Below are 22,288 nucleotides of genomic sequence, written 5' to 3' on the forward strand. Positions count from 1 at the left end.
TGGTCTCTATTCATTGTAGACATAAGAATAGCCTATGCCCACCATAAGCCTACTCCAGCCCTGAGCAGTAGGCCTATAATCACAACCACATACAGTAGGCCCCTATTAGCCTATTTCACCTGCTATCCTATTGTAGGCCTACAGTAGATTCTCCACTGTACTTTTAAAGTCAAATATCTGGATATTTCTTCTATATTATCTTATAGCACCGGTAAGATAACTTAACTCAGTATAGACCACAAATTAACTTTAGTAAAAGATTGTTAGGGTAGGCTTAGGATATGTGCTGTAAGATCATGTGTGTCTCTTCGTGCCAAACTTGCCAAGTCATCTTATTAATGAGTGGTGGTGTTGTTGTATAAAGATCGCTGCTAGGTGTGGTTGGCTGGTTCTGATGAAACGAAAACGAAACTAAGAGAGTAGGCTATTTAAAGAGCCGCAGCCTTCGACTGGAAACAGAGCAGCGCGCACAGCTGTGGAGCTCAGACACAAACTACCGGGGCTGAGAAACGTACGGACATAACATTGTCAAGTGGATTTCAGTCTTGGTAAGTTCTGTTCTTTTCTTTTCTTTCTTTCTTAATGTTGCGTTCGGGGAGAAGTGGGAATAATGGCAGCTGGCTGATTAGTTGTTGGATAATATTGGAATATATAAAAATCCAGACTGAAAAAACATCTTAACACCCGGCAAAGGAAAGGTAGCCTATTCTATAATTATTGCATGACATGTCGTGGAACATGAGACTACTAAATATACAAACACAATTTAAATGCTTTTTACAAATATAAGCGAACTAGGTGCATGTAAAGCTTTGGGTATTTCAGCAGAACCGCGACTGAAGACATTCTGTGGTCATGATTCGTATTTCTGGTGAAAAGAAACTTAGCCCTCTCATGCAGTTCATCCGTGTACCCAGTAGAGGGCCCATTCCTTATTTGTGTTAAGTCATAGCAACTGCAACTTATCCCAAATTACAGTTTTTTTCTCACATTTCTTGAACGCATTTGTCCAATCAGATTGAAGGTTTTCCAAACAGTTGTTGACACATGGGACTTGAGTAAAAGTCAAAGTCTGTGGCCAAAATGACATATTTCGTTTGCAGAATGCTCAAACGTTCACAACACATGTATGCAACACATTAACATATTTCCTTTAAACAACACATGTTTTGAAATTAATATATTTGGAATAAAATAAAAAATCTTAAAATGTCATTTTGTTTAACACAGTCCCTCTTGTTGACTGTCTTTCAATTTGGATCTGTGTTTAGTGTTTTGAGAGAAAAAAAGAGTCTGGAACATGAGTGAAACCTAAGAAACAGTGTTAAAAAAAATTGATCATTCTTGTGTTAAGAAGGTGATTTAACAAAGTGGATCCCAGTTTCATTAAGCGTGTCCAAGCAATCGAGAAAAACTGTAAGCAAAAGTGCTGGGATAAAATATGTATTTCAAACCAACCATAGAAATTTCACGCATAACAAACTCTCAGCGTAGCTACAATATAGTGTGCACACCTGTGACTGTCGGCGTTCTAATGCTTATCACAATTTTCTTCTGGGAATAGAGAGAAAGGCAAGGGTGACGACTGGCTACTTTCACTTCCTCACACGCTATAAACAGTGATTTCAACCCAGTCTTATCTGACTTCTCCTACACTCCTGTGACCTTGCAAATCATACTGATAATACTCAAAGTAGTAATGGCAATAAACATTAAACCTCTTCTTGGGAGTGAAACATCTTTCTGTTGTTCTAATGTCTGCTGGCTGTTTTTATGAGTTTATGGATAAATTACAGATCCTTCCAATATGTAATCATGCTCCAATCAATGTATTGTCCTTGACTCTCTTTTTTCTTACCACTCAGAAATCAACAGTGTTCTCAACCTAAATTTCAACTACTACCACATGCAAGCCAATGGAAAGATGGGCTTGGAGTGGAAAAGAGGAGCTTATAATGGTAACTATACAGTGTGAATGCCAATATTAAAGTATATAAAAAAGTATGAATCTGCCAAATACCCATACTTCAATGATAATTAGTATGGCAAAAACGATTTAGGATATCTTAAAACATGTTTGATTTGATTTGATTTGATTTGATAAATCTTTATTGTGCATGCTGGTCAAATGCAGCATGCATGGAGTGAAAATATACGCGATGCAATGGATTTAAGCAAGAGCTAAGTTCAAGGCCCAATTGTGTAACCTATACTGCAGGCACACTATGTTCTTTCTATGGTCAGCTGTAGTATATAGAACAGTAAAAAAAAAGAAAAAAAAGTGTGATTTGGAACGCAGGGTTAGTTTTCATTTTCAAGGTCTCAAGGACAGTAACTTATCTAGTGTCAAAGTGCATGAACTCTTTCTGAGTTATCAAAACTACAGCAGGAGTAGATTCCTCCCTATAGTGTACGCTGTACTCTATAAAGCCTCGCCCACCCCTTCTAATTTCAAAAGTTAACGCTACTCTAACATTTGAACACTGTGGAAAGAGTTAATTTATCACCAATTCTGAGTGGGACCAAATACGATCGGCATGGTGTTACATTCAGGAGTTAGCAATTCTGGAGAACGCTTGTTGTCAAATCACTTTTTGTCAAAATCAGTGAATATCTCCTCACAATGCTCTACCAGGACATACTGTGCGTGAGCTGAAAAAATGTCTTGTGTTAATATACAGCCTAGGCTTTGTAATGTAGACAAAGTGTATGTAAATAAAGGGGGCCCATCGGGAGCTAGCAACATGCCGGTCTACAGAGCCTAGGCTGTGTATTAACACTGAATTTTTTTCACAGACACACAGAACATACAGGTAGCAGATCATGAGAACATATTCACTGATTTTGACAAAGTATTTTGCCAACAAAACATCTCCAGAATTGCTGGTGTTACTTTACCACTTAAAAATTGACTGTGGCAGTATCTGAATGTCAATTGTTTCCCCTGCCCATGCAGGTGCTGACACGGGCCAACATGAATATGCTTTTGGAGAAAGAGGGAGTAGACCTGGAGGAGGTGCACTGAGAGACAGGGTGATGGAGACAGAGGGCAGAGCAGGAGAAGAAAGAAGTGGCAGTTGTCCATCTGATAGAGAGGAAACTGGAAGAGGAGGAGGGAGAGGAAGTAGAGGGAGAGGCAGAGGAAGAGGAGCAAACCCAGCTAGAGGGGGTGGAAGAGGCACAGGAAGTAATGGCAGGGAGGAAACAGAAAGAGGACGAACTGAAGGGCTGGGAGGATTAGGAAATAGAGGGAGTCATGGAGGAAGAGGAAATGCAGGAAGGGGAGGGGCCACACAGAGAGGCAGAGGCAGAGGCAGGGGGAGAGGTGGAAATGGCTTCGACGGGGCACAGAGAGGGACGGATGGAGAGCCGAGTGCAGCTGAGGGAGAAGGATCGTGGAGGGGAAGAATGGCAGACAGGGGTGCGAGGAGAGGAGGACACAGTGTGGACAGAAGAGGAGGTGGAGGAGAGGGAAGAGGAGGGGGCGACAACAGACGAGATGGCCCGGGGAAAAGACAAGAGAGGAATGGTGGAGGGAGGTCACATTCGACAAACGGTAGAGGCGGAGGCCACGGACTGGGTTACAGAACGCTCGAAGAGCTCTCGGGAAAAGAGCCTTCGGTGGTGGCCATCACCCTGGCCTCGCACCGGGCCATACAGGAGCTCCTCAGCGGGACAGACATGAGGAAGGACCTGGTGGAAGTCCTCTGCTCTTCCCTGAGCGTAGCCTTCAAAGCTCGGGCAGACAGGAGCACCGTGCAGCACCTGGCCGGCATGGTGAAAGACTCAGGGTTTTTCCGTGCCGTGCTGCCCTACTACCTGGCGGGCATGGAGACCGAGTCCAACCCCGACCGCAGGGCACAGTACCCGCAACATCTGGAACACATCCTGGCCATTCTGTCAGAGGTAAATTAAGGAAGGAAGGAATGGTCGATATAAACGATCACATAAGACATTTCAGCTGACGGATGATTGTAGGAATATATGAGGAATACACAGTAGGTTTTAGTTTGACACAGAAATAATTGAGTAGAACCAGACACATGTTTTATTGTTTTTCTGTTTATTTGTTGTTTTTTATACTTCAAAACAGTAAAAATAGAAAAAAGCAGACACAACCACAACTACTGAAATCTGGTGTGTGAGATAAGCAATATCCAAACTATGGTGTCCTCATGTAAAAACTGTATGTAATGTAAAGCCAATTGAGAAAAATATTTCTTTCTACAAACCTCATTTCAATGTTAAATACAGTACAAACAGATTGTGATTTTGCTGCTTGAACTTTGCTGTTGGATGCTTAAACTTTGACTAACTTTTTCTCAACATATATGCTTATTAGGTCCTCAGCATCTTCCCTGCTAGTTCGATCCAGGCAGTGAAGTTGCTACTGACGCAGCTCCAAGCCTCCATCAATAGCCTCAAGCTGTCAGAAGTTGACATCAAGCCTACAATAGAGGAGAGTGTGGAGAATCTTAACGGCCTCATCAGGCACCTCCTGGAGAGATCCAGGGAGGGAACCCTGCGCTCGGATAAGGACACATATGCCCTCCTACACACTGGGGCTGAGAACCCGGGTAAGGGCCTCTTACTGATATTATGACTGAAGTGATGTTTCTTTCAACGTTCATAAAAAGCCCTTAAATCAACACTGAAAAAATAAAAAATGTAATAATAAATTTCAGCATGTTTTGAGATATGTGACTAACTGGAAGTCCCTACAATTTTTAACCCTGGTGAAGAAGAGCCGCAGCAGGATTTCAGGACCATACCCATCTACCCAACACGAGAAGAGTTCCATGTGGAACAGAGGCCCTTCCTGAGACCCAACCTCACCGCTCAGCGCTACGCCAGCAACCACCTCTACCTGGACACGCACTTCCGGCTGCTGAGGGAGGACTTTGTGCGGCCGCTCCGTGAAGGGATTCAGAAATTGCTCTATGACCAAAGGACCTCGGCAAAACCACTGAAGACCATGCACTTTGATGACATCATAGTATATTTCGACACAAAACTGATGGTGCCCAAGTGCACTCGCACTGGGCTCGCCTACGTGGTCCAGTTTGACAGTAAGCCTCTGAAGGTAAGCGCCTGGTCGGACATCTTTACTTAATTTCAGTGCTTATGATATCTGACTAATGCAATGCTTAAATCAAGAGCATTCCTTAAGAGTTACACTAGTGTTAATATATAACGTATACATGCTTCCTCCATCTTTCCTACAGTTTGTGCGCTGGGAGAACACCAAGAGGCTGATCTTTGGTTCCCTGGTGTGCTTGTCGTGTGATAATTTTGAGAGCTTCCTGTTCGCCACGGTGTCAGACCGGGATCCTAAAGACCTGAAGAAGGGACTGGTCCAGATTACCTTCACAGAAGAAAGCAGACACAAGTTGGCCAGATTCCAGGTAGAGCTGCAAAGCATGTGTAACAGTTGTCGATAGAGACAGCAGACATGCAGCTGTTGATATGTGATGTTCTGGTTTAATTTCAGCCACTGAAATTACAAAGGCTATAACTGAGCTATGTATTAAATTACCAGTTTATTTAGGTATTTTTTTTGCCAACATGTGTGTTTCTTATACAGTCATATGAAAAAGTTTGGGAACCCCTCTCAGCCGGCATTATAATTGACTCTGCTTTCACAAAAAAAATATAAAAGTGGTATGTCTTTAATTTACCAGGAACAGCTAAGTACTGGGATGTTTTCCAAACAAAGATTTTTTGAAAAGCAGTATTTGGTTGTATGAAATAAAATAAAATGTGAAAAACTGGCTGTGCAAAAATATAGGAACCCTTGTGGTTTTGTTGATTTTAATGCCTGTAACAGCATGTAAAACTGATGACTTTAAACACAAAGTTGGTTGGATTATGTTGTTAAGCCTTGAACCTAATAGAAATGTCTGTTTAATCATGAGAAAATGTATTTTAGGTGCCTAAATGCAAGTTGCACTTCTCTTTGACTCTCTGCTGAAGTGAGACAGAATGGGATCATCAAAACAGCTCCCAAAAGATCTGAAAAACAAAGATTGTTCATTGTCATGGTTTAGGGGAAGGCTACAAGAAGCTTTCCCAAAGGTTTCAATTGTCAATTTCGACTGTAGGGAACGTTGTCAGGAAATGGAAGGACACAGGCATAGTGGCAGTTAAACCCAGGCATGGCAGACCAAGAAAAAAACAGGAGCGGCATAGGTGGAGGATTGTGAGAATGGTTGCACACAACCCACAGATCACCTCCAAAGGCCTGCAAGAACATCTGGCTGCAGATTGTGTATCTGTACATCGTTCAACAATTCAGCGCAATTTGCACCAAAACATCTGCTTTTTATAAAGATCAAATAACTTCATTTTTGTCTCATCAGTCCAAAGCATTTTCTTCCAATATGAAGCTGGCTTGTCTAAATGAGCTTTTGCATACTCCATGCAACTGTATCTGTGGCGTGGGCGCAGAAAGGGCTTCCTTCTCATCACCCGGCCATACAGATGTTTTGGTGCAAATTGCACTGAATTGTAGAACCATGTACAGATACACAATCTGCAGCCAGATGTTCTTGCAGGTCTTTGGAGGTGACCTTTGGGTTGTGTGCAACCATTCTCACAATCCGCCGCATATGCCGCTCTTGTACTTTTCTTGGTCTGCTAGACCTGGGTTTAACTGCAACTATGCCTGTGTCCTTCCATTCCCTGACAACGTTCCTTACAGTAGAAATTGACAATTGAAACCTTTGGGAAAGCTTCTTGTAGCCTTCCGCTAAACCATGACAATGAATAATCTTTGTTTTTAAGATCTTTTGGGAGCTGTTTTGATGATCCCATTCTGTCTCACTTCTGCAGAGAGTCAAAGAGAAGTGGAACTTGCATTTAGGCACCTAAAATACCTTTTATCATGATTAAACAGACCTTTATATGAGGTTCAAGGCTTAACAACATAATCCAACCAATTTTGTGTTTAAAGTCCTCAGTTTTACATGCTGTTACATGCATTAAAATCAGCAAGACCACAAGGGTTCCCATATTTTTGCACAGCCAGTTTTTCACATTTGATTTAATTTCATAAAACTAAATACTGCTTTTCAAAAAATCTTTGTTTGGAAAACATCCCAGTACTTAGCTGTTCCTGGTAAATTAAAGACATACCACTTTTATCTTTTTTTTGTGAAAGCAGAGTCAATTATAATGCCGGCTGAGAGGGGTTCCCAAACTTTTTCATATGACTGTATTTAGTCTACCCTCTAACAATGTAAATGGACAAAACAGTACACTACTGTAACCTCCAAACCTATCATGAAGGTGAATCATCGCAGTTTGGGGGAATTTGGGATTGAAACTGATTTGGTATTGCAGAACAATGAATCGTTCCTGATGATTGAGACCACTGCCTACTTTGAGGCCTACCGCTATGTTCTAGAGGGTCTACAAGAGCAGGAGGAGGACAACCTGCCCTTTCAGAGGTAGGAGCGTGTGTGTGTGTGTGTGTGTGTGTCCGTGTGCTTGTGGAGGAGTTTCACATTTACCACCAAGGTCGTAGCTTTTATATAATCCCCAAGCCCATTCAAAGCAAGTTCACTTGTAAAAATGTTCAAAGGGCAGTGGAGCGGGAGGAACTGTACAAAGCAAGTTCAGCAGTCACACTTTTAATTGGTCACAAAGTAATTATATCCCAACAGTGATAAAAATAAAATAAAAAATCACGCATGGTTGAGTTTAAAAGTTTGTTGATTGTCTGCACTCCCAGTGCCCTTCAAAGAAACCACAAAGTAATCTGTCTCCCTGACCTTTCTCTTGTGACTACTTGAAACAATTTCCAACTGTTTTCCTTCAAAACTGCACCATGCGAGATCTCACTAACATAAATATATATATTCTCGGCTTGACTTGCCTCTATATATATCTCATAAAACATCTCTTTATTCTATTAATATTTTTTCTTTAAGTTTTTTCACACTCCCCAAGGTCAGCTGGAGGCAAGTCAAGTCGAGTCAACTTCATTGTCAAGTTCTGCAATATGTTCCAGAAATACAGAGGAAGGAACCCTCCCCCTCCTTTTATTTATCAAAACTAAATGCCTGCTGCCAATAACACATTATTCTTTGTATAATTCTCTATTCATCAAATGTTTTTGATGGCGAATGGTATCTTATATTACCGTAGACCCCTTCAGAGTAGTGTGTAATTGACATTTTTGATTCTGTCCAACATCTTTATAAGTCTTCTGGGCTTGAGCTAGTGTTATCAAGTTAATTGATCAAAATGGAGATTATGGAAAGGCATGTGAATTGAAATATAGAGAGGGATAGAATTATCAAGTGACTCAATTCATTGTAACCCAATTGGATTAAACCAGTGGTGAGACGATAAACAGCCACATTTCATCACTTTCATTCATCATTCACAGCACAAAATTGCCATTTATCATTCAAAAGAAGTGGCCTCAGGGATGGAAGTAACAAAAGTTAATTGATGAAAATGGACGGGAAATGAATTATACGCTGATAAATGATCAAGTGGCTTGACATCAATCACTGAATCAACTTAGCGTTTGCAGCAAGCAATTTTTGTTCTCGAGTTTGACCATCGCAATACATCAGTCACTTCTCACATTATATTACACATCATAATGGGTTCGCTGAGAAGCGCGATGGACTTCTGCCCAAAATGTTCTTGCGTATGAACGTATCAAACTTGGAAGTAGTTCCATTGTGCATTGCCGTACTAGGAAAGTCACCTCAAATTATAATGTTACATTTTGACATGTTTTTAATCTCTGAAAGTAATAAAGCATTTTTAGTTTTTGAAATAATTAAAGGGAAGGTCACCTCAAATGGGGTCACCCATTCCCAATTTCCTCATGTTTGAACAGCCTTAAAAACAACTCCTTCAGAGGTTTTCTTACGTGTCAAAGCAGCCTCATTCTGGATGACCCAGACTATTACCATGTTGTTACAGTTTTTGAGAGAGTCCAATGACGGTTCACTTAACCGCAGTTATAGGCCCACTGGCTCAATGATCGAAGCACCTTTTTTTTTTGTAATCCTTTATACAGACAGCAGACACCACTAGATGTAATCCTATCCCTAATGCTTTCAGGTACATCGTGGAGTGCAACAAAGATGTGCAACCCCCAGATTATCTGCTAAGGAGAGATACTTACGACCTGTCATCCGTTGCTCTCCCTCGCTGTAAGAAGCGTATACTGCCCTTTCACAGCCTACAGGAAGCGGCCTGGCCCAAAATGGAGGATCTGGGCCTGGATGAGTCACAGATGAGAGCCTTTAAAATGGCCCTGACGAAAGAGTTGGCCATAATACAGGGACCTCCCGGCACTGGTGAGACATTAAAAATCAGTTATTGGAAGGATAACTAAAAATCTATTTCCCACATTAATAAAGTGATAAAATCCAAACAATCGCAAAGTTTGCTCCTAACACACCTTAAACCGGGCCTCCCTGCTTCTTCTGTTTGCTCAGGAAAAACCTACGTCGGCCTTAAGATTGCTCAGGCTCTGTTGACCAATCAGGATCTTCGAAAGGAACGACTTGGCACGGCTCCGATTCTGGTAGTGTGTTACACTAACCATGCCCTGGATCAGTTTCTTGAGGGTAAGTAGTGATTCCGGTTCATAATAATAATAATGGTATCAGATCTATTTCAAACGTTGAAGAGTAGTTTGGGCTTGTTTTTTGGGAGGTGTGTGTGTTAACATGTGGAAATGTTTGCCTCTGATTCTAAGGTATTCACAAATTTCTGAGTGATGGTATAGTGAGAGTAGGAGGCCGCAGCAACAGCGAGACCCTGAAGCGTTTTAATCTGAGGGAGCTGAGCCGCTCGCATGAATACAGAAGTGCCCTGCCATCACATCTGCGCTGGGCATACAGTGAGGTGAGCACACCCTGCCTGACCACACTTTATTTCTCTCATGCATAGCAAAGTGTTAAGCATACACAAGATCATATAATAGGTTTACACAATCCCTTACAATTTAGCCTGATATATTCTGTTAAAAGTCTTAAATGTATCATATTTCAAATTCATTTTCATTCATTTATTTATTACGGCTCACGGCCATAGCACATGGCATGGAGCACACAATTCAAATTATATCATTACAAACAAACAATGGTGTACGGCAAGGACAAAACAAAAACAAAAAACCAAAAACATTACTTAAACAATGGCAGGACATTTCTCAGGAAGGCTCCTGTTTCAACAATAACCCCTGGTTTTTCTGACCTCAAAAGCGAAATCAGTTTAATCCTAGATGGTAAATAAACATAATATTTTGGCAGGTATTTTTTTCTATAGTACATTACATCCAAATTCCCACACTCAAAAAATACATGATACTCATCACCAACACAATTGGAATCACAGAGGTTGCACAATCTTTCACTTCTTTCCAGCCCTTTGTATCTTCCAGTGACTTTAGGTATTCTGGTGTTATTTGTTCTCAAATTGGAGATAGCCTGCCTGGACTTTTGGTTTTCATACAACATATATTTTTCTAATTTAAACTCTTGTTTAAATTCTATGTACGTGTCATATTAATCAAACATTTCATATTCAAAAACATACAGTACTCTCCACTTAATAATTGTTGTATTCATGTCCTACCTAACAACAGATTTACAAGGATCTGCATGAGGAGGAGGAGCATATTCAGGAAGAGACCGTCAAGCTGGAATGTGCTCTGAAAGGCGTCCTCCGTGAAACCTTCTTAGTAGAGTGCATTTCATCCAGACATTATTGCAGTCTGCTAGACCCACCTGTGAGTCTTACTGAATAAAGAAATAAACAAACATTTCACATACATGTGTAAACTAAGCCAGACGCAATAGAAGGCAATGTAAACTCATGGGTTAACTTAATGTTGACGGAACGGTTTTACAGAGACATGATGGGTTTGAAATGTGGACACGGAGGAGTCCCAGTCACATGATGGAGTGGTTGGGTTTGGATTCCACCGTCTTCCTGCAGAGGGAGACAGAGTATGCAAATGGAAATGAAGGTAAGGCGTTTGGCTGTCAGTGGTGCTACCCTGAAACAGAGGCATCTGATAATAGGCTTCTTTCCCCTTTTGACTCTTGTGTAAATATATATATATATATATATATTTGTTTTAAGTATGTCAAAGGCATTGTCAACAAACCAGCCACACAATACCTACACTGTTAAGAGTGTTTAATTGGACTCCATAATTGCGGATTGGTACAAATGAGAGAAAGAATGGATTTCAGATATCAAAATTAAACCCCTGTACCACAGTAAAAAATGTGTTTCAACAGCATTTTGTAGCAAAATAATAATCAAGATTCTGGAACCCAGTTCAGATGGACACAGGGTTAACAGTATGTTGAATGTACTGATATTGTCCATCCAGTTACTCATCATTACATCCTTTGTATATCCTATACATACATTGTATGCAACTTTATTAGTTGTCAATGAAAACTCAAAATAATTGTGGCCAGTGCATTGGATGTACCGGACCATGAAATAGTAATAATATTTCTTATACTGATTATTTTCTGCAATGGGTTGGATATAGAAGAAGGGATGGAGGAGGAGGAAGAGGAGCTCATTGAAATCGACGAGGAAGCCGACCTGATCCAGGCCGACCGGATCATTGAAGACGACATTGGTCCCAGAGGTGATAGAAGAGGCAGAGAGAAAGCTGAACTTCAGCAGGCTGTCCGAGAAGCAGAAGAAATGATGCTGGCTATGAACCTGGATAACGCTGACATACAGGCTGGGCAGAGCGAGCAAGTCTGGGAGGTAAAATTAAGAGGAGATTTCTTTAGTATTTTATTTTACGTGTTGAACATCTTTACAAAGCCTATTCAAACAGACAAATAGATTGAATATGCTTTTATTAAGAGCAATAGTAAACAAATGTGCAAGGAATATATGAATGAACATTCTTATACTTCATCTAAGGCAGGGGTGTCAAAATCTGGCCTGTTTCAATATTTAATCTGGCCCGCGGACTAATTGGGCAATCCCATTAAATTCGGCCCGCAATTTTTTTTATTGCCTTACTGCATTATAGTCCTTTATAATTGTTTCACCAGGAACCCGAATGTTGTCTTTTCCTTTACAAAAATAAAGACATTTCCACAATAAATTGACGCAGAAAAGGCACAGAAAACCGAAACAGAAAAATCCACCAGAATACAGGAAATTAAGTGTTTGACGCACAAACATTTCTGGGGGAGCACCCCCATACCCCCCACCTATAATTTGTCCCCCAAAATATGTAAACAAAAGCCTATGCCCCTGTATGTACGCAGGTTATATACCTAGATATGTTGTTTGATTTTTGGATTAAAAAGAAGGCATGTCAGTAAGCGACATGTCTGGCCCTTCGTGTGATTATCATGTCGTAATTCGGCCCTTTGTGAAAATGAGTTTGACACCCCTGATCTAAGGGCTCTCCAATGGAAACATCTCTTAACAGGTGCTTCACTATATAGGTACCTTGCAGATTTATTTGAAATCAAAGCTATGTATAAGTTCACTATTTCTTATCGAAATGCATAGTATATGTATCCTAGAGGTCTAACAAATGGACATCCATTTAAGATCCATTTTGCTTCCCAGCAGTCTTACCTGCCTTTGTTGGCGCGATGCTTCATTTCTTGGCATGCTCCCGTCACCGACTATCAATCAGTGCAATGGCCTGAGGCCATTGGCAGGACTGTGTCTCATGGCACCTGCTATCCTGCTTTCACACATGCACACTTGTGAAGGGGCCCCGGTCATAGCACTAGTAGTCCTTGCTTACCCCAGGGGGTACCTTTCCCGGAACAGTGCAGCACCTAGGTGCCTTACTTAAAGAAATACTTCGCCACCTGTAGGCTTAAAATGTGGCTCTAAAAAGCAAGGAAGGCAGCTGTGGTCAGCTTAAATTCACAGCAGTTTCAATGAATTCCAATGATGAACCAGAAATGCCGAAAAAATAAACGTTGCCCGAGCTTCTGTGAAATCTTCTTCAAAGTAGTTGGAAGTGATAGTTTTCCACATCAATATAGCTAAATACACTACTTTTGTGTCATTCCGTCGCCTCGTCATATTTAATTCTCAATTTGACTACAGCTCACCCGTTATTGATGTGACGATAAAGGGTTATCTGACTTATATAATTCTTTATTTCAGACCCAGGGGGATCCATATCAACACAAACAACATAAACAAATACACAAACACAGAAAGTGCACCATCATATTTCAATAAAAAAGCCAATACACAGGTTACCATGTTAGCCAGACTGTAACAGTCAATGAGCTGAATGTCTGAAGTTCAGAGTTGACCCTTCTCTGATCTATACAGATGCAAAAGGAGCAGAAGAAAAAGATGAAGAGAAAAATCAAGATGGAGCTGCGAAATAGCTCGGCTATGACTGAAGAAGAGGAAAAAGCTGTCTTTAACATTTGGACCCTTAACCTGCCAGACAGATGGAAACTCTATCGGTAGGAACTGCATCCGTGTTTCACTTTTTATTCCCTTGTTCACCAACTATGTGCCTCCTTTTTCTTTCTTTCAATCATTTCTGCTGCCTTTCTTTTTCTTACATTTCTGTCCTCCTTCTTAATTTTTCTTTTCCCTTATTCCACTACTGCTTCCTATCATCCCCCAAGCAACCGCAGGCTGGTAGAAGTAGTCTATTCCCAGTGTGTATAATTAAGTAAACTAATCACCAGAAAAAGGTATCCCAGAGGATCCTCTCACCTCAGAGAGCCTTGACGTATCTTCTATTGCTGTAAATTCAGGACTGGAAGGACTCAAACGTATTACATTTTATTTAAACTAACAAATGGGCAATTTACTTCCAAGACAGATATAATATGTCTTCCCATAATTTGTTTTTACTACACTGACATTAATATCAAGTACCTCCAGAATCATTTATTTATTCTGACTTGGGTCCTGAGAACATAATTTCAGATGCCGAGCAAATAATGATTCTTCAAACTTCATAATAATTGAGCCAGTTGTTACATAATTTAACTATTATTATTAATGTACTTTGTGCGTAGGTTGTGGGTGTCACGCTACAGGGTACAGCTTTACACCAAAGTCCAAATGTCTGAGGAGGCCTATCAAAACGCAGCTGACAGATTGGCAGATGTGAAACGCCAGGAGAACATCTGTCTCCTCAAGCGAGCCACGGTACGGTATGATTTGTTGTTATAAATAGTATGAATAGTAATAAATATTGTGATGATGTAGCATATTATTTTAGTTGCAGTTGATACAAGTACATCCCGATAGTGCGCCTGAATCTTGCTGGTAAGACATTTTAGCCATTTGACAGAAGCCATGCTAGATGTTTCCTCCTCTTCCTAGTCTTTGTGCTAAGCTAGGCTAACCAGCTGCTGGCCGTAGTTTCATATTTAATGCACAAACATGAACGTGGTTAATGATCTTGTCATCTGACTCTCATCACGAATGTGATAACGCATCCCAAAAGGTCAAGCTATTCCTTTATCAAAGCACCGTTTACTAAATTAAGACTGTGAAGACTTAACATTTTTTTTAAAAAGGAGGTTGAGGGGCAAACTGTCCGGTTCAGATGTGATAGGTCCATAGGTTACCTTTTGGCATACACCCTCAAAAAGTAATAACAACACATTTAAATAGGCTGTAATTTAAATCTGCAAAAGCATACTTGCAAGGGAGAGAAGCATTAGAACAGCTTGTGGTAATAGATTGAATCCTAAAAATCATAAATGTAAAAAGAAGTGTGTAATTAAACACATATACCGTCCATTAGGTTATTGGCATGACGACAACTGGAGCGGCAAAGTTCCGTAAAATACTGCAGGAAGTGGCTCCGAGTTTGGTGATAGTAGAAGAGGCTGCGGAGGTTCTGGAGGCCCACACCATCACCACTCTGAGCGAAGCATGCCAACACCTCATCCTCATCGGAGACCACCAGCAGGTAAGAACCCACACAGACAATTGTTTGTCAATATTTTTTTAAAAGCTGTCATCTTCACCCCATTTACATGCCTGGGTGAAAATGTAAAGGACAACATGTCATAAGGGATTTAGTGTGTTTGTGTGGTTGTCAGAAAGTTTGTGTGTTGCCTTGAGGGAGATGGTAAAAAAAAAAACATCCCCCTGCTAGCCATTACAAGAGATAGACAAGAGTGAGGAGTGATATGCTGGACATCAGTAGACTATTTCAAAAACTTGTCAGGGCCTGCCAAGGACATGTGGCCAAGCAGCCTGTCAATGCAATCTGCAGAATGCAATCACAACCACATACAATCCTATCACACATCCCAATATTCTGTCATGGTCTCTTCTTTGCTGTGTAACTTCTGTCGGCTGTTTCGTAATAGTTGCTTGTTGTTTTGTGTTTATGCCTGAGTACATGCATGCATTTGACTATATATGCAAACAATCTTTACTTCCTTACAGTCGTACTGAAAGTTTAGCACTTTAAGTAGAGTATTAATTGAAAATTGCATATATTGTAACCTAGGCTTGGAAATCAGTTGTTATTTTTATACATCAGGATGATCAGATTAATGTAAAAGTAATGTACTGTTCTCTTCACTGTTTTAAACAAGTTTGTGCAAGTATCACTGATTTTATCACAATACTGGACAATTTAATTAAATACATGAGGAAAACATGTCAACAAAGCAACAAATTAAGGCATTCTGAGAAGGATTCATCTATCTATGTGTGTTCAGAACTTTCTTTTTGTGAATCCCCTATACTTGAATCAGTGCATCTAATTAAAGTGGATGGATAGCACTTCCAGGTTAAAATAAAGTTGTTCTGTTCATTAATCAAAGGTTTGGTAATGGAATAGAGCAGAAAACAATGCTTTATATTTAGAATGGGTTTTCCCTTCCCGACACATACATCCCATATACATGTGCAATCTCACTCTGTCATTTAGCTAAAGTATAGGTTTACACACACACATGTCGTTTCTTCTGCTTACACACAAAACAGCCAAAAATGGAAAAAGACAGCAAAAGAAAGTTAGAGTGCATTTGCATACACTCTGTATTCCCATCCGGTCACCCTAAAACAGAAACCCATGGAAAAAAATATTGTTTATCCCTCCTAGGTATGCTTCTAGATGGTTGCCTCTCTCTGTGTCTAGGAACTGTGTAATAAGTGTTCACTCACAAATGCAAATGGTCTGATCACCTTAGGCATGTGACCATGAAAGTCATCCCGCTATGCTTTACTTAAGTGGTTATGATCTTGGCCTATTCAATACACTGAAATATGCAAATAAAGGACCGGAAACCTCCAAAAATTGACTACTGAATGGAAAAAGCCTGTGTAACTTTAATTAAAGTTGTGTATGTTCACTTATGCTTATCATATGTTTTCTGAATATTAAAAAATATCACAAAGGGCATTCAAATTCTACTGTTATGACAAAAGCACACATCTAGTCCCATTAAAACCTCTCTACTGGGCCGCTTGAAGATCGCAATGTTTCAGTTTGTAACACAATTTACTGACTAAGCCATTAATCTTAACTTTTCCTTAACACTAATTCATACAAATTCAAGTGAGGTTTACAGCATATGATTAACATGTGGTTTTCTTCCTTTAGCTGCGCCCCAGTGCCACTGTATACGAACTTGCTAAGAACTTTCACCTGGAGATGTCCATGTTTGAGAGGCTAGTGAATATGGGAATTCCTTTTGTCAGACTCAACTACCAGGTTCGTATTTCGGAAACTATTACTTGTTCATATTATTACAGGATTTATCAATCAATAAAATGTAGCCATGATGAGATGATGCAGTTAAAGATAAATTCAATTAGTGTGTTTGGGTGTAGGTGCGTGCATGCTTCTGTATCTAACTGTGATTGCCTTTGTTCATCTGTGTTTTGGTTTGTTCTTCAGCATCGTATGAGTCCTGACATTGCTCGTCTTCTGACTCCACACATCTACTCAGAGCTGGAAAACCATCCCTCTGTGTTGAGCTATGACAACATCAAGGTGCATATGGATTTCGCTCTCCTGCTGAATCTCTATTTTTCTTAGTTGTGAATATCTGCTTACTTGCCTGCATGGATAAATAAGTATCTGCATTATCTTGTCGACTCTTTTACATAGTTTGAGTCAAAGATGGTCGTTATGTCTGAAAGATCAGGAATACTGAATTGAACTTACATTCTATCACAGAATAACATCAAATATATATCTCTTCTGTCTTACAGGGCCTCAAGACCAATTTATTCTTCTTGGAGCACAACCACTATGAAGAAACGATCAAAGATGGGAAAAGCCATCAGAACAAACACGAGGCAATGTTTGTCGTCGCTCTTTGTCGCTATCTTCTCCGCCAGGAGTACAAACCAGAGCACATTACCATCCTCACGACCTATACCGGCCAGCTCTATTGTCTGCGTAACCTTATGCCTGCCAAAGAATTCACAGGGGTCAAAGTGCATGTAGTGGACAAGTACCAGGGGGAAGAAAATGACATTGTCTTGCTGTCTCTAGTCCGCAGCAACCCACAGTTTAAAGTTGGCTTTTTGAGCATTCCCAATCGCGTGTGTGTAGCCTTGTCTCGTGCCAGAAAAGGTCTCTACTGCATCGGCAACAGTGCAATACTGGGTCGAGTCAAACTGTGGAGCAACATCTTCTCCACCTTGAGGGAGAAGAACCAGGTTGGGAAGGCTCTCACTCTGTGCTGTCAGAATCATCCAGATCGACAGGTAAAAGCTTCTTGTGCTGAAGATTTCCTACAAGCCCCAGAGGGGGGCTGCACCCAGCCTTGCGAGTTCCGTTTGGAATGTGGCCATGTTTGCACAAGCGTATGCCACCCCTATGACCCAGAGCACATTAAGACCAGGTGTGGAAAGAAGTGCCAGAAGTTTTTGTGTGATCTTGAACACAAATGCCCACTTTTGTGTTACATGACATGCCCAGAGAAATGTCCAGTGACGGTTGAGAAGATTATACCCCAGTGTCAACACCTACAGATGGTTCCTTGCCACCAGGACCCGAAGACATTTGCATGCCAGGAGCCTTGCCAGAAGCTGCTTCACTGTGGACATCCATGTGATTCATTGTGTGGGGGACCATGCACCAGTAAGTGTAAGGTGAAGGTCACCTTAACACTAGGGTGCGGTCACAGCCAGCAAGATGCTTGCTTTTACAGAACACAATTGGAGAAGCCTGAATGTAGGACCCATTGTGAGCATCAGCTCAAATGTGACCATGTCTGTTCTGGAAGCTGTGGCAAGTGTTCTCAGGGACGGTTCCATGCCAAATGTTTTCACCAGTGTGATCGTCTCCTGATTTGCTCTCACAAGTGCAGGGAGCCTTGCACTCGGAATTGCCCCCCCTGTAAGAGACCATGTGAGAATTGCTGCATACACAGCCAGTGTATGAAGCTATGCGGACAGCCCTGTGCTCCGTGCATTGAGCCCTGTGCATGGCAGTGCCCTCACCAAAGCTGCAGTAAGCTTTGCCATGAGCCATGCGATCGTCCACCATGTACCCAACCCTGTGCTAAGAACCTGGATTGCGGCCACCCTTGCATCGGTCTGTGTGGAGACAAGTGTCCAAGCAAATGTCGCATCTGCAATCACGATGAGGTCACAGAGATTTTCTTTGGCACAGAGGATGACCCTGAGGCTTACTTCATTCAGCTACAGGACTGTGGACACATCATTGAATACACAGCCATGGACACCTACATGCAGATGGATTCCAACCAGCAGGGTAATGAGGGAGAACAGGTGGCCATAAAGCTGAAGGAATGTCCAAAGTGTCGCACTCCAATCCGCAAGAATTTACGCTATGGATCTCACATCAACAGCAGACTGGCTGAGATAGAAATGGTGAAGAGCAAGATACATGGACATCAGGTAGATATCGAAGAAAAGAGGAAGGCCCTTCAAAAACAGTGGAAGGACAACGGTCTCGCCAATGAAAGGTATTCGGAACGGTGGGAGAACAACGGTCTAGACTATGAAATTCAGCTGCAAGCCGAATACATGTGTATCACAGACAAACTGAAAAGAGCTAATCTCACCGCAAAGGATCTATGGGTCCTGGAAAACAAGATGGATTTCTTAGGAAGGGTTTCAAAGCTGAGGAAGAGCCAAATTGAAAACATGTCTCCCACACAAGGATCAAGATTTGGAAAGTATGTGGAGGAGTTTGTGCACTGGCTCAGGAACAGGCACCAAACGTTCACAGAACAGCAGGTCTTTGATTTGCAGAGAGAGCTACAGAGACTTACCCTCCTGGCTGAACTCAATGCCCGTTGCCATATGGCAGACAAGAAAGGACAAAGTGCCAAAATACAGTCAGAGGTACACAAAATACGAGATGTTTTGGAAAAGTCTAGCCAATTCACTGAGCAAGATGGATGTAGCATGAAAGAAGCCATGAAGGAACTAGACAAAAAGCTTCCAGTCACAGGCTTGGGGATCAGTGAGGAGGACAGAAAGATGATCGTCTCGGCTTTCGATATGCTGCCTGGACACTGGTACAAATGTCCTAATGGCCATGTCTATGTAATAACAGAATGTGGAGGGGCAATGGAAAGTCGACGCTGCCCTGATTGTAATGCTACCATTGGTGGGGGCAGTCACAGATTGGCAAGTGGCAACCAAGTCGCTTCTGAGATGGATGGGGCACAGCAACCCGCATGGCCTCAAGGCAACAACGATCTAGGCTTGGGTCAATTCTTCTGAGAGTCATCTTGAGAGAAGTCTGTCGTTGTCTGTCCTCAAATAATTTCCTGCTATATCCCCTTAACGACATCACTAGCAGTAGATTAAATACTGCTGCAGCATTATAGATCACCGTCTCTTCACTCCGCAGAGATATAAACGCAGAGCAGAAACTCAAAGCTCCCGCTTCATGATTATCACGTGGGTTCTTGCGAGACTCGTTCCAAGCTTGTGGTGGCAGGTTAACAAAGCAGCATGTTTCAACATTCTGACATGTCCACACACAAAATCTCTTTGTGTTTAAAAAAGGCACTTTTAGATAGACTTTTTTTTGTGTTTTATTCTTGCTGTTTATTAATAATGTTTTGCTGCAGAACTCATGTAACACGCGAATACGTGATGGAGTTTTTAATGCTAAATTTACTGTATTTGTCAACTATTACCTATAAACTAAAATACTTCTGTGTGTAAAGCTGTCCTGTACCACAACATGTGAAAGTGGGTGCTTGAAGCATACTAACAGAAGCAAACAAGCATAGAGCAAAGCAATCTACGAAATATGTTCTATAAATGTTATGAGTGTAATTTGAAAAGGTAGCCTTTAAAGACAGCTTTTTTGGACATTTTGGTTAGCAAATAATCTAAGAGGCCACAACTTCACAATGGTAATTTGAATAATGTAAATGTAATAAAGTAATTATTGAGTAGAAAAGGGAACATACCTGCAAAGCATTAGTTGTTTTACAGCTAAACCTATGTTTTACTTTTTTTGACATGATGAACTTGATTCCTGACAGATGTATGTGTTTAAAAATGTATAGATTCTATATTTAGTTTGTATTCCATACCATACAACCAATGGCCTGACTAAATAAAACCAGAGTCAGAAATTTACATTTTCAGTGTTTTTAATTATTTATGGTTTTTTGATGGTATCATGTTCACCTATTTGCAGTTGAGAAGTATCAAAAGAAAATTGAGCTCAGTATTGCTTTTTAACCCTAAGGGAACTACACAACAAGGTCTATATTCACTGGATGAACTGTTGGTATTATCCCAGGATGATAGGCTAATGGGATTGTTTTATCAGAACATTTCTCATTAATTGGCACTTGGAGGCTTTTCCTCAGTAAAGCTGGTTGAGGTCCATCATTTCAATAACACAGAACACTTAAAACGAACTAGAAAGGGCCTATAGGTTTAACACGGTTTCAAATAATGAATTGACCACAACATTAGCAAAAGATCTTAAGCAAAGTTATTAACAGGTTCGCTTTGATATCACCTGTTTGCTAAATAGTAAACAAGAGGATATTTATGCTTGTTCACCAGTCATTTTTTATGTATTGCAATATTTTGCACTAAAATAAAAATGTGAAAATGACAGTAACACCTGAAGATACATACACAAACGTGAACAACCTAATACACATTTAATCATTAACTGATTAAGTCTAATGACTAATGATGAGTTCCTAGGGACCAGTCTGGGAGAATCATAAGGTATTATTGCATTGATATCTGTGAATTGACATGCTAAAATCTTTCTTCATGACTCAGAATCAGCCACTGAATGAAGACCCATTGATCAGTCATTTCTTAATCATTAGTTACTCTTTTTTTGGTAAGTTGCTACGTAATACTTACCTCATGTGTGTTGCTTTAAGCAGTTGAGAGTTTTTAATGGGTCATTCACAATTAGTTTCCACCATGCGAGAGACAGCAGGATTCTCGAATGGTCAGGTAATCATGAAGTATTGGGGGCCTTCTTAGTAACTATTGTTTATGATGTATCAAATGTATGTGTAATGTATGTATGATGTATAGAAAACTCTATTAGAAGTGAGTAGGAAGAGGTTCAAAATGTTTGGAGTACAGGTAATATGTCAGAAAGACAACCTGTGGTTTTAATTGGTGCTTAATTTCAGCGCGGGCAGCACTTTAATAACTTATTACCTTGGCCCTCTCTTGAGATGCTTCTCAAGAGGAGTGTGTCATCACGTCAAAACTTTGATTAAGTCAGTGGGAAAAGCACGGACCCTGATCAAATTTTTTTTGTTCGGCCTCCAGGCTGATTTAAATATAAATTCCTTTTTATCTCGGCTCCTCCCATCTTGACAGTGTCTTGGTATTGGAATGGGGGAGGTGAGTTGAGGGGAAGGGGATGATTCTGCCCAGGTAAGCATATTTAGTTTGTGAGCGTTTGATTTCAAATTTGAATAACTGTGTGAAAGCCAATTTGGTTTAATTGAGCTCTGCTCCTCTGAACACCTGCAACTAGATTAGTGACTGACATAAAGTTGTTTTGCTGCAATGGGCCTCCAAGTACTGCTCCTGCCACTTCATAACTCTGGATTTGCCTCCAAATTTTTTAATATAACGCCATATGTGCTCTGCAGAATATGCAATGAGTTTGGCTTGGTGGTTCACCGAGCAGCAGTGAAATATGGTCAGGAAAAGGGAAAATAATACACAGGCTAATCCATTCTACTCTCCCATGCCTGAGTGCTGTGACAAACGTGGTTTATTACCATTACCATCAGTGTATGATTATCAATATGTATTAGGGCATCTCACCATCGAGCAAAGCCCTACCACAGGCCATGACAGGCCTTAA

General features: G+C 40.8%; 1 protein-coding gene across 2 annotated transcripts; it reads left to right on the forward strand.

The window, feature by feature from the left end:
• The first annotated feature begins 443 nt into the window (after positions 1–443).
• znfx1 (zinc finger, NFX1-type containing 1) lies at positions 444–20,519 on the forward strand. Of its 2 annotated transcripts, none has more exons than XM_080026838.1 (19): positions 444–548; positions 1,866–1,958; positions 2,957–3,906; positions 4,343–4,577; positions 4,743–5,083; positions 5,226–5,405; positions 7,342–7,448; positions 9,085–9,323; positions 9,465–9,596; positions 9,728–9,876; positions 10,619–10,762; positions 10,885–11,002; positions 11,543–11,769; positions 13,324–13,463; positions 14,031–14,163; positions 14,768–14,935; positions 16,586–16,696; positions 16,883–16,978; positions 17,200–20,519. In XM_080026838.1, the coding sequence occupies exons 2-19, from the start codon at positions 1,907–1,909 to the stop codon at positions 19,690–19,692; spliced, it is 6,015 nt and encodes a 2,004-aa protein (XP_079882964.1). In that variant the 5' UTR covers positions 444–548; positions 1,866–1,906; the 3' UTR covers positions 19,693–20,519. The 2 variants fall into 2 exon arrangements, with proteins under 2 accessions (XP_079882964.1, XP_079882965.1); XM_080026839.1 differs by having other exon boundaries at positions 4,746–5,083.
• The last annotated feature ends 1,769 nt before the right edge of the window (positions 20,520–22,288 follow it).

The sequence above is a fragment of the Ammodytes marinus genome (genome assembly GCF_949987685.1).
Source record: "Ammodytes marinus genome assembly, chromosome: 4".
Lineage (NCBI taxonomy): Eukaryota > Metazoa > Chordata > Actinopteri > Uranoscopiformes > Ammodytidae > Ammodytes > Ammodytes marinus.

What these genes read in the sequence shown, in the direction of transcription:
- znfx1 (XM_080026838.1), top strand. Translation starts at nt 1,907, where the DNA reads ATGCAAGCCAATGGAAAGATGGGCTTGGAGTGGAAAAGAGGAGCTTAT. An exon ending in TCCTGGCCATTCTGTCAGAG is followed by an intron (nt 3,907 to 4,342) that starts GTAAATTAAGGA and finishes TATGCTTATTAG; the next exon opens with GTCCTCAGCATCTTCCCTGC. An exon ending in TTGACAGTAAGCCTCTGAAG is followed by an intron (nt 5,084 to 5,225) that starts GTAAGCGCCTGG and finishes TCTTTCCTACAG; the next exon opens with TTTGTGCGCTGGGAGAACAC.